Consider the following 13,150-nt stretch of genomic DNA (forward strand, 5'->3'; position numbering starts at 1 on the left):
GGATTTCTGGACGCTTATTGGTTGGCTGGTCGGTCCCACCTTTTGACTCGCAAGTTGGGAGGCCTATTTACTTTAACCAAATCAATTGTGTAAGACCTTGCATGAGCTTGTTAATAATGAAAGGCATAAATAAAAACTAAAATTGGCTTTATTTTATTATTCTTTTTTTAGCCTACATATATTTAAAAAAAAAAATGCTCTAACAGCCATACATTTCTTTGCCTATAATGATGCTGCAAAAAAATTCTCATCCCATCAATCGGCCTAATCATAAGAAAAAAGGGAAGAACAAATCTAATAACAACTTTCATACATAATATTTGATAACTTATGTTTTTACTAACCTAAATATATAAGAACATAAATGGCATTAAAATAGGCCATCTTGTTCATGTTGTCACAGACCGCCTTAATGTCGCGTGCGGACGTATGAGTGATTAGAAACTAGAGCAGCATAAGGAAATCCGAAAGTACTTAGGTAGGCCTAGGTTCATTTTACTATTCGGCAAGCACATATAATTAGGCCTAGTCCAAAATAAAAAAAATAATGAATGTTTTCTTTCTAGAAGGCCGGTGTTTCACGCTTCACCATATGCGTTTTGCATTTGGATTGGCTGGGGACATAATGAGCCCCCCCAGCCCCCCCCCCAAGAACCTAAACACCCACACCCACTGAGTAGAGCGGATGTTAACCAGACACTGGAGTTGTGTCCCACAAGAGTTTATGAAGCCTATCCGAAATGTATTTCAAAAAGTGGGAAAGATTGACAACAGAGTCCTGAAGAATTGTGCTATACATAGCCTAATAGTAATTATATTAATAATAATAATAATAATAATAATAATTAATTTAAACCAATTGAAAACCACATTAATAAAAGGTATTAGGTCTGTATCCACGGGATATTTTTGGTTATGTATTCAAAGTTAAAAATCAGTAACCAGGCCTACATGGTCGTGATTGCAATTAAAACGACTTGACAAAGTAAATACGTTGTGATTGTCGTGAACATTCTAGATTTTGCGAGCAGGTTTTGCAGTGCTTGCCATGATCAGAATAATTATTATAAACTAAGGACCATTATACCATTGCTCAACAGTGTGTAATGTAGGAAGGCCTACACTGTCCTGGGGGTTTTGTTTGGCTCCGAGAAAATAGGCTACACTTTACTGTTTTACAACGGCTGACACAATTGTCCGTTAAAAGTGTAGTCTTGTATTACAATTTAGGCTATAATCGAACCAAAGTAGGCTACTGATTATTCCTGAGCCCCTGACCTTGTGGTTCTGGTAGGACGTGACGGCGATGAAGGCCGTCTCCGGGAACACGTGCGTGCAGAAGGCCGTGTTCTTGGAGCCGAAGCCGTTGTTCTCATCCGCCTTCACGATGTGGATCCTCGGCTGATACTTATGCATGGAGTTCAGAATGATCTGCGGAGAGAGAGACACAGAGACAGACATAGAGAGAAAGAGACAGACATAGAGAGAGAGAGAGAGAGAGGGAGAGAGAGAGAGAGAGAGAGAGAGAGAGAGAGAGAGAGAGGAGAGAGAGAGAGAGAGAGAGAGAGAGAGAGAGAGAGAGAGATGTAGAGAGCGAGAGAGAGAGAAATAAATAATATCAGATGAATTTAGACAATTGTTGGAAACAGAAGCCATCCCGAACACATTCCCGAAGTCTACTGCCTTTCAGGTACATTAGATCGCATATTGGATTATTGTAGGCCTACAACAGGGAAGCGTGTAAACGGTTTGAGGTGGATTTGTTACAAAGACTAGGTATTGTATTTTTAGATGGTTGTGAGGGAATTGTTTTATATCATTGTCGGACTTTATTTAGAATCGCTGTAGGCCTACGTCATGGCCGCAGTCTAGACCATTTATTTTAATAGTATTTCTGTGATGTAAGTGGATCGCCTGGCTTCTTATTCAAAACCAATCCTCTGATGCCTGGACCCTGTTGTTAGTTTGCCGTTTGTATTTGTGTTGCAAACGGTTTGAAAAACAAAATATCAATAATTGTAGGCTATATGTGTTTAAATGAAGCCAATATTATAGCCATATTGCCCTAGCTGGTTGGAATATTATTGGGCCTTTGAAAAAAAGGACCGCCTAATATTCATTAAATAACGCTTTAACCACTCAGTAATATCTCCCCATCGTTCAATTTAATTTAGGCCTGTAACATATCGCTAGAATGATTTCAAGACGTGAATTTGCCATACGAGCCAGAAGATATGACCGGATCAGCGTGCATGTGTTCAGCCTGTTGGACTACCAGTAGCCGCCTTGGCGTTCTAACCAGTTTAACTTGAGCCCCTCACTGCCTCCATGAGGGCCTTCCCGTCTGCGGGACTTAAGTCTAATCAGCCTGACAGACCCTTACCAAACCCACTCGGTTTATGTTTTAATTCACTTATATTTCAGGGTAACAAAACTTGTGTTTTCCTCTTCCGTTAACCCTCATTATTTTTTCACCCACCTTACAGACCAAGGCTATTCCGTTTGTGTAATCGTAATGGGCCTAATTGTAATTCTTTATCTCATCTAAGATGTTGTTCCTTTGTTCTTCGGTGTTGACCTATAGTGAACATACGTCTTATAATCTATTATTATCTTAATAGTTTTAAAAAAACAACGATTTGACTTATTCAACAAATGGCCAATGATCCTATATTATTAATTGGTGAAATCTAAGTCGAAATTGTTAAAACTTTTTCAAATAGTCTAAATATTAATTTGGCTTCGATAATTTTAACTTATTTTCTTAATGATGAAGCCACTACAAAAACACTACCACAACAGCTCAACAACAATACAACAACACTACCAGAATACTACCACAACAATACCACAACATTACCACAACACTACCATAACGCTACCACAACAATACAACAACACTACCGCAACAATGCAAAAATACTGCCGCAACACTACAACAACACTACCACAAAAATGCAAAAACACTATCACAACAATACAACAATACTACCACAACAATATAACAACACTACCACAACACTACCACAACACTACCATAACATTACAGAAAACACTACCACAACATGACCACAACACTACAACAACGCTACCACAACACTACCTCAACACTACAACGCTTCCACACTACCACAACACTGCCACAAGAACATCCCAAACGCAAACGATCTGAAACCAGAACACATTCTTCAGTTCTCTAAAGGCTTCATGTACTATATATATATATATATATTATATATATATATATATATATTATATATATATATATATATATATATTATATATATATATTTATATGTATATATATAAATATATATATATACATATATATATATTTGTGTGCGTGCGTGTTGTAGACCTGAATGCTCTAGAAGGAAGACCACCCACTGGGACCTACTGGCGGTCTCCCCGGGGTCCCAGCTGCTGATGCTGCTGCTACACTGAACCCTTTCCCCGGGGTGTGTGTGTGTGTGCGTTCCCCCTGCTGGATGATAACATTGGGGGGGCTGATGATAGTGAAGGATCACCGCGTGGCCCCCAGCGGTTGCCCTCTGGCTTTTCATGTGCCGCCAGCTGGGGAGGAACAGGCTTTGTAGTGCAGGGGGCCTGCACGTCTACTGCCTCATCTCCATGTTCTTGCGTGTAAACACTGGGTCTCACTCACAGAGAAGAAAAAAATCCCTGGCCCAAAAATGTGTGGGATGACAGGAGGGGGAGGAGGAGGGGGGCTTGTTTTTGGACGTGTGTGTGGGGGGGTCACAGAAAGTGAAAGTTTGTCGTCAAATGGAAGGAGATGGTGACATGATAAAAATAACATTAGTTACTGCCGTGCTAAGCATTGAGTAACTATTATTTAACAGTTAACTGATGGATCAGTAATTTACTAATGGTGTTCATGTTAATAAGGTAATGGCGTTCATGTTAACTACGGTAATAGTGTTCATGTTAACTAAAATAACGGTGGTCATGTTGACAAAGGTGATGGTGTCCATATTAACTAATGGTGTTCATGTTAACTAATGGTGATTTTCATGTTAATTTTATGGTGTTTATGGTAACTAAGGTAATTGTGTTCAGCTCGACTAAGGTAATGGTGTTCAGCTTAACTAAGTAATGGTCTTCTTGTAACTAAGGTCTTAATGTATACTTGTTTAATAGGGTTAGGATTAAAAGCAGGAGACAAAATCACGTTGATAATCCCCTTTCCTTCTTCCTTTCTCTTTATCTCCAGCGATAGATGAAATGTCTTCAACATTGTTTACCTTCATCTCTCTCACTCTCTCTCTCTCTCTCTTTCTCTCTCTCTCTCTCTCTCTCTCTCTCTCTCTCTCTCTCTCATCTCTCTCTTCTCTCTCTCTCTCTCTCTCTCTCTCTCTCTCTCTCTCTCTCTCTCTCTCTCTGTGATTCCCGAGAACAGAAAGGGAAAACTACACAAATTCACAATTGAACATAGATAAATAAACAATGGAGCCTTTATCGGGGCCTTTATGGGACCCCAGCACATAATGGAGCTTGCCACATCCCTCATAACAGTCTTCAGGAGTCTCCCTAATTACCAGATATTTCTGGAGGGGGGTAACCTCTGCGTCAAGGCCCACCTCCCCCCTTCCCCAAACTCCTCCTAAATGGCTCCAACCTCCATCGCCAAATGCACATATTCTTTTGGTTGCATGTTGAGCATGCAAGCCATTCTAAATCATCAAAAACCCTCAAACAGCTGGACCAACAGGCTGGGGATGGGGGTGGTGGAGGAGAGGACAAGGGGGAGGAGGAGGGGGTGGAGGAAGAGGGGGTGGAGGGGGTGGAGGAGGAGGGGGGTGGAGGAAGAGGGGGTGGAGGGGGTGGAGGAGGAGGGGGGTGGAGGAAGAGGGGGTGGAGGGGGAGGATGAGGGTTGCAGGAGGGAGGGATGGAGGAGGAGGGGAGGAGGTGGAGGAGGTGGAGGAGGAGGCTCCAGCCACCAGTATTTCATTTATGAATCCAAGGGTGTTCTCGTTCTGTCCGCACAAAACCGAGTCATCATGGAAGAACCACTGCAGCCACTCAGAAGGGCTCAGAATTCCCGCCACACCTCAACATTCCCCCGCACACAAAGGCACACACACACCTAGACAAACACACATACACACACGCACATAATAGAGATCAGGTTTCATTATACCAGCTGGGTTCTGGCTTGGCCTAAATAATAGTAGATGTCATGTGACCAAGAAAGATACAATTGTGTGTGTGTGTGTGTGTGTGTGTGTGTGTGTGTGTGTGTGTGTGTGTGTGTGTGTGTGTGTGTGTGTGTGTGTGCGTGTGTGTGTGTGTGAGAGAGTGCTTTAATTCCCGTTTAACCTGCCTGTTTTGTCAATCTGAAGCCTACATTGACTAAGTAGATGAACAGTGGATTTAAATGTGTCGAAAAATGTACCTGCCAATTGTTCCAAATATGAGAAGATGAAATCCACTGATGCTCTGAGGAATGAAACGTAATTATTATTTATACTGAATGAAATACATTCATGATCAATGCTCATATAAATACTGCGACAACATTGCATACTTCATTGTATTGTGTATGTATATGTGTATATATGTGTGTGTATATATAGATATATATTATCTCAATATAAAATGTATTTTCTTTTTTTAAACGGAACAACTTAGCCTGTCTGAGGCGTCCTGCTCCTAATACTCCTGATACACTGTTCACGATCATGATTCAGCATCAAGACATAGACCTCTACCACAATGTCCCCATCACGTCCACACTTGATGTGGAGGTGTGGAGCCCACTGGAGCCCACTGATGAACTCTGAGTGATGCTCCCGTTTGCTCAGTTCTAGCGGAGCACGGATCACACGCACGGAAACACTTTCTTCACGCCAAAACGGGAGCTCGGAAAATGAGAAGTAAGATTTATAGAAGGGATGCCACGGAACAGGGAAAGGTGTTTGTGTGTGTGTGTTTGTGTGTGTGTGTGTGTGTGTGTGTGTGTGTGTGTGTGTGTGTGTGTGTGTGTGTGTGTGTGTGTGTGGGTTTGTGTGGTGTGTGCGTGTGTGTGTGCGTGTGCGTTTGTGCGTGCGTGTTTGCTTTCTAAATGTGTCCAACTACTTCGAACCACCTCTATCTTTGTTGCCAAGGGGTGTCAACGATCATGTATTAAACCAAAGCAGCCTACAACAGCAAACAACCTGTTGGATTCACCTCCTCCCTTCAGATCCCATGAAGCCACCAAACTCCTTTGGGCAATGTCATCGTTCCTAATGACATTAAGATGTTCGCTGGTGAAAGTAAACCTTGTGCATTGTCAGTTCTTAATGAATTTGTTTTTAAATCTAGTAATGACTGCCTCTGGGGAAAATAAATGGAAATGTTAGATTTTCTTAATGGATCTTCTTGAATTTAACTGTTGATTTTAATTAATTTGTTTATTTTTCAAAATATCCCACCCTTTCAAGTCCCTTCAAAGGAATCTTATATTGTTACCTTATAAAAAGAGGTACCTTAATATAGGCCTTGTACAATATGAATATTTATATTACATATATTCATCACTTTTAATGTAATATAATATGAAAGCCTTGTAACACATATACATTATTAAAATCTTTACAAAAAGCAGCGATTTGATTCAAGTTAATTCAAAAAAAGTAGGCTCAACACAAAATGGTAAAATAAGGCTAAAGCCAAACCGGTAAAGCAGGTAGAATGAATGAACATAACGTTTATAATTTAAGGCTGCTTGTAGCAGATCAGGTCACACAACAGCAGATCATTGGGTTATTATTCCGTCATAGGTCCGTAATAAAAAAACAAAGATATTTATTTTGGCAGATTGTTTCAAAACTTTCTTGATCTGCGTAAAGGACAGACCTGTATACGGCCTATATATAATGATTATAATGATAATGTTTGGGTTTTTCCTGGCAAAACTTTTCCATACTATTTTAAAAAGTAAGTTATAATAAATCTTATTTTTAATTGTATTATTATTACTATTGTTGTTGGTATTATTATCATTATTATTATATTGAAATTACTATTATTATTATTATTATTATTATTATTTACAATTAGGTTTTAAATGACTTATCTACTTTTTAACACTAATTTCAAGTCAATGTAGGCCCTACGACGTTATATGAAAGTTATTAGGTTATTCAAACGAATACAGATATGGTCGCCTTTCCAAAAACGGTTCAATAAATAGGCCTACAGATATTAAGCCTCTCCAGAAATAGTTCAACTTCCATCCGTGAAGAGAATATGCGCTCTCTCGCTCCCTAGGCCTCTTTCGTTTGCGTTCCCCTAAGTCTGTGCGTGAGCAAGAAATTTCCTGTCTGCCTTTGGTATATTCGTTTTCTGGTTTCCATATTAAAGACAGGCCGTCTCGATATTGAATCAAAGAAAGTATCATTGGCCAGGCATTTGAAGGATGGTTTAGACCCAGACTAAACAGCAGCAGGTCGTCCGGCGGCTGGACCTACGTGCCCGAACGGGTCCAGGTGATTGTTGGTCAGCTTCAGCTTCTGGAACGAGACGAGCTGCCGCATCCAATGGGCTCCGGTAGCAGGAGAGTCAGGGTGGACGTACAGCCTCCCGGGCATCGCGGGCTCGGCCTTGCCCGTCACAGACCTACAACAAGAGCACCATGACGTCAAAGACCTACAACCACAGCACCATTACGGCACAAACATGCAACAACAGGCCCATGACGTCACAGACCTACAACAAGAGCACCATGCCGTCAAAGACCTACAACAACAGCACGATGACCTCACAGACCTACAACAACAGTTCCATTCAGTAAACACAAGTCCGACCCTATATGCAAAGCTGCCTATAAAAGTATGGACGGGTTAATGCCAATGCAGTAGGCCTGGCCTACATTAACTCAACACAGGTCTCCTTTGGAGTGCTCCACATCATTAATGGTACACAGGGTAATGCTGTTCAGCAGATGCAGATCAAGATGTGTTATTGTTCCACAACATCCTTCGATTTGGTCGATCAAATAGGCCTATCCTCTGTGGTCGGACTGTCCGTCGGTCGGAGGCGGACAGTTGGGTGAGTCCAACAAGGCAACGGTCCATCAAGAATGATCGATGACACTGAATAGTTGTGTTTATCTGCCTTTTATGCAAAATAAGCCTTTCCCTTCATCAACCCTTTTGAAAACATAGACTAGGTTCATTATGATCATTATTGGAGAGGCAAGGCAGCTATATTCAAACTGCGTTCGGGTCCTTGAATAGGCTTTTATGAGGCAATATGTTGCGAAATATGAGGCAACAAGTCCTAGTGCTAGATATGAACGGTAATACTGAACACACAGATTGGCTATAGCTTTACATAACGACATCTGATTGGTTTACAGACGATTTATTATAAAGAATACACCGATAGGCTATAACTTTTCATAACGACATCTGATTGTTTTTAATAAGAATAATACACAGATAGGCTATAGCTGTTCATAACGAAAATGCATTACATTTATTAAAAATAAGTTGTTTTATAATACATTTGATTATTTTACATACCATTTATTATCGGCGAATTTGTAGCGATGCTCGTCGGCCGGCACCACGTCCATTAGCAAGATATATTTAGTCTTGGGGTTCAGTCCGGTGACCTTCACTTTAAAGCTTGGAAACATTCGCCTGAAAATAAGCAAGGCATGTAATTTGTCTCAGGGTGGAACCGATATGCAAAGAACAAATAATATGAAACAGGGATTGTTGAGCAGACTCCAAAAAGTTTGAAAATAAATGTATACAATGAGCCTATCGCATTGCGTTTACTCAACAATCATCCAAATGTTGACTATGTTTTACAGACACATTTCAAATGGTTACGTAGCCTACTACTTTTTCTTATATCTTCAATGTATTAACTCGCTGTGCCGGAAAATCCCATGCAGTCATACCATTTTCCCTTTGTTTGAATATTTCACTTGTATCTGATACCCTTTGAATAATGATAAAATATTTGACAGTTCTTACAATGTAGACCCGCAAGAGAAAAGTCAGTCAGACTGAGCGGTTAACACCGAGCAACCAGGCGCACCAGAGCATGGACGTACGACAAACGAGTGTTTCTTCACTATACGACTAGCGGAAGTTATTGTCAGGCTTCATGCGCTCAGCGAGACATGGAAACATTGTGGCGATTAATAATCAACTGCACTGACCGCGAGCCCCGCACTGAGTTCACACTCTTCTGTTCGGACCGGAGACCTCGCCGATCATACCACTAGGCCTACTAACCTGATGGAGTCACATCTTATCAACACCTGATCCAAATAATAATCATTTTTTTATTATCTGGCGCCCAAAAACACATACTGGCCGAAAGACCGATCAACCGGCCGACCGAGGGACACACACACACACACACACACACACACACACACACACACACACACACACACACACACACACACACACACACACACACACACACACACACACACACACACACACACACACACACACACACACACACACACACACACACAAACACACACACACACAAAAAACAAAAAACACATAATGCAAAAAACGAATAAACTACTGATGGATGCTGACGGAAGTTAGGAAAACGGTTCCTCTGTTCCCTCAAACTGCAGCCTATGTTGGGGAATTTATTATAGGGCTAACTGTTTATTTAACCTCAAAAAAAGGAAAAAAATACATATACGTAGACACTCTCCAATGGTCACTCGATAGACAGTGCTCCTAGTGTAGGCCAGTCGCTTTCCGGATCTCAGAAGCAGATTCTCACCTCCCCGCTTTAGTGATGATCATCTCGGTGCCGACCTCGTGGAACTTGGACCACAGTTCTCTCTCGTGAAGGAACACTTTAATTCCTTCCATTCCCTTCAAAATAAACATGCAGGCCTGAGTCAGCTTTGATCAACATGAAAATAGCTGTGTAGGCTTCATTTATGCAGTCATATGCATGTCATACAGATACCATGAACGCTTTTCAAGAGGCCCTTCCAAATAGTTACACAAAACTGAAGGTACAGTTGGGACTATCTAAAAACGGTGTGTGTTGAGAATAAAAATATTAGGATACAAATATGGGAAAATAACAGAAAATAAAGTGAATTCTGGGAAAAAACACTTGCTAAATATCCTACCTAGATATTAGCCTAGGCTTGATGTGAATGAGTAGAATTGCACAAGAGATGCCGATTCCTCATGAGGAAAGGGAAGGGAGGGCAGGGAAGTCCCGAACGGGGGTCTATCGTTTCACATCATGTCGATCAAAGGTACGAATGTGAGCCTTCTGGGTCTAAAGCGCCGATCAATCAGATCATGCACCTCAATCAGATCGGTCAATTCATTCTTCAAATAATGAGGATAATCAATGATGACACTAACCTGTTGAATATAAGTCGTCTGTGAAGACGCAGATTTGGTCGAAGACCCAGTCGGTTTCTCTGGTTTGGCCTCGCCATGTAACTCCGTGGTCTCCGGAACGCCGGGGGAGGTCGGAGGGCCGAACGCGTTCTCTTGGTCCGCCATCATGTGGAGACTGGAGCTGCGGGGATCCAACGAATCAACTGAAGGCTCCAAAAGTAGTCCGATTTTTTTAATGCAGACTGGACTGACGACAATTCAGTACGATTGGATACATTTTCACACACACTGACACACACACATACACACACGCGCGCGCACGCACGCACACACACACACACACACACACACACACACACACACACACACACACACACACACACACACACACACACACACACACACACACACACACACACACACACACACACACACACACACACACTTGTTGATTGCAAACTTTGTGCATGCAGACTAGGCATTCCATGCAGTCTAAATTATTCATCTGTAAAATAGACATCTATAAAAACAAAGACAATGCAACATTTGTCATCAGTTTGGACTTGTTTAGTTGTCCCGTTGCTGCACAGGCCCATCAGCTCTGTCCACAACCTCTGACACCATTCCAACAGACGTAGCCTAAAAAGTGTTTTAGCCTCGGCATTTTCATCGTCTTTACAATCTACTCCCTCATTAAATAACATCCAATGGCTACAAGGCTCTTTAGAAAGAAATCACCCTCTACAACGAAAGATTGAAGAGGCATCAGGTACGGTAGTTTGGGGCTATTTTACGAAATGTTCAAACTAAAGATCCACACAAGCACAAAATAAGCAACCAAATGAATGTGTTGTCCCTGTTTGCATTGGGCATCCAGAAGCCTAACACTCATAAGCTTATGAAGGGACAGACTCATTAAAAATAACCGTATTCTACGGTCGGTCTGCATAACATCGAGAACAGTCTCGTTGTGTCCGTGGTGGGACCCGATCAGAGGACTGGAGACCTTCTTACCTTCCAGATAAAACACGTGACGTGACAAATGATGCCCGATACGCCCAATAGAATGTCCTTTATTGTCTTCAAGCGCAAAAAGATATCCGTGCTGCCTGGGCACCAGTCGATAGTCCAGAGGTGTTGACCGTCGAAACGCTTCCCCGAGTCTCCGACATGGCCGTGTGTTCCTCACAGCAGGTCCAGAACGGATTGTTGCCGTGCAGCAAAAACACAAACTAAGTAAAGTGCACATGCGATGGCTCACTCAAGCCGTTTCAATGGAAGAGCTTTTGTAAGCAGACTCTACGAATAGCATGTAGCAAAATAGCTCTGTCCCAGAAGAGCAGGACCACCCCCCCTTCTCCTCTCTCTCTCTCTCTCTCTCTCTCTCTCTCTCTCTCTCTCTCTCTCTCTCTCTCTCTCTCTCTCTCTCTCTCTCTCTCTCTCTCTCTCTCTCTCTCTCTCTCTCTCTCTCTCTCTCTCTCTCTCTCTCTCTCTCTCTCTCTCTCTCTCTCTCTCTCTCTCTCTCTCTCTCTCTCTCTCTCTCTCTCTCTCTCTCCCCCCCCCCCTCTCTCTCTCTCTCTCTCTCTCTCTCTCTCCCCCCCCTCTCTCTCTCTAACCCTTCCACATACGCATCAATGGCCAGCTCATCGTATTGGTCTTCCCCAGCAGCAGGCCTCGAGCCCCTCCCCGCCGGGCTGCTGGCGGCTCAGCTCTTCCCCAAACCCGGCGCCCAGCGAGTTGCTGAGTTTTCTTTAGCTTTTTCTTATGAATCTGATATTTGTTGTTGGTATTGCTTTCCTTGCAAATAATGTAATTATATTCTACGTATTAATTAATGGAAATTCTGTCCAACATTTGATTGAATTGAGAGATTTGTAACACAAACCTTCAAACCTCCCTTTCTCCCTTGTTTTGAACGGAAAAAAAACGAATCTTCACATGCCAACGCAGTCTACCAATTGATATCCAAAAGCTGCGTGATTTTTGGTGTCCAGTATGATAAAAGGGATAGGCCTATTAACACTTGGCCGAGTCCTGCAGGTGCAGGACACCAAACGAAACGATCATCTCAAACAAGTGTGATGCGAGGAGAGGAACTCCCGGCTCAGAGGGACTTGGCGGGGCCGTGAGGCTGGTGGTTCACATGCTTGAGTGGAAAGCTGTCATTACACACACGTCTCGGTAGATACGAGCACCTCTTAAGATATGTCAGTCATCAGAACACGCCGCGCACACACGTTGGGTCTGAAATGACAGCCCCAGGCCAGTACCACCTCAATGTTCACCATGCCCAAACACATGGGTCTTCTCATTCTTCCAGTATTTCGGTAGTTCTGTGATGGTTTGGTAAGACCTTAAACTGGGACCTCTGAAATAGGCCTAAATAGGAAAGACCATATCTACTTACGACACCCTCAATTACCAGCATATTGCGAATTAATATTAATTTCACGTAATACTGCATTTTACAATCTCTCTCTCTCTCTCTCTCTCTCTCTCTCTCTCTCTCTCTCTCTCTCTCTCTCTCTCTCTCTCTCTCTCTCTCTCTCTCTCTCTCTCTCTCGCTCTCTATATCACACACACACACACACACACACACACACACACACACACACACACACACACACACACACACACACACACACACACACACACACACACACACACACACACACGCACACACGCGCACACACACACACTTTCAAAGAAAGATTAAGAAAGAACACTGTTCTCCTTCAGGTATCACATAGCTCTCATTAAAACTGCATTAATAGCATACTTCCAATCTGCATCC

At 42.3% G+C, this 13,150-nt stretch overlaps 1 protein-coding gene across 1 annotated transcript in view; it reads right to left on the reverse strand.

The window, feature by feature from the left end:
• Nucleotides 1–11,702, reverse strand: part of tbx5a (T-box transcription factor 5a) — a 20,332-nt gene extending 8,630 nt beyond the window's left edge. The window contains 6 exon segments of the mRNA XM_030353996.1: nt 1,279–1,431; nt 7,474–7,621; nt 8,530–8,649; nt 9,773–9,867; nt 10,378–10,537; nt 11,371–11,702. Of these exon segments, the coding sequence (XP_030209856.1) occupies nt 1,279–1,431; nt 7,474–7,621; nt 8,530–8,649; nt 9,773–9,867; nt 10,378–10,524 (663 nt within the window). The 5' untranslated portion in view covers nt 10,525–10,537; nt 11,371–11,702.
• Between the last annotated feature and the right edge of the window lie 1,448 nt (nt 11,703–13,150).

Source organism: Gadus morhua, chromosome 4 (genome assembly GCF_902167405.1).
Source record: "Gadus morhua chromosome 4, gadMor3.0, whole genome shotgun sequence".
Lineage (NCBI taxonomy): Eukaryota > Metazoa > Chordata > Actinopteri > Gadiformes > Gadidae > Gadus > Gadus morhua.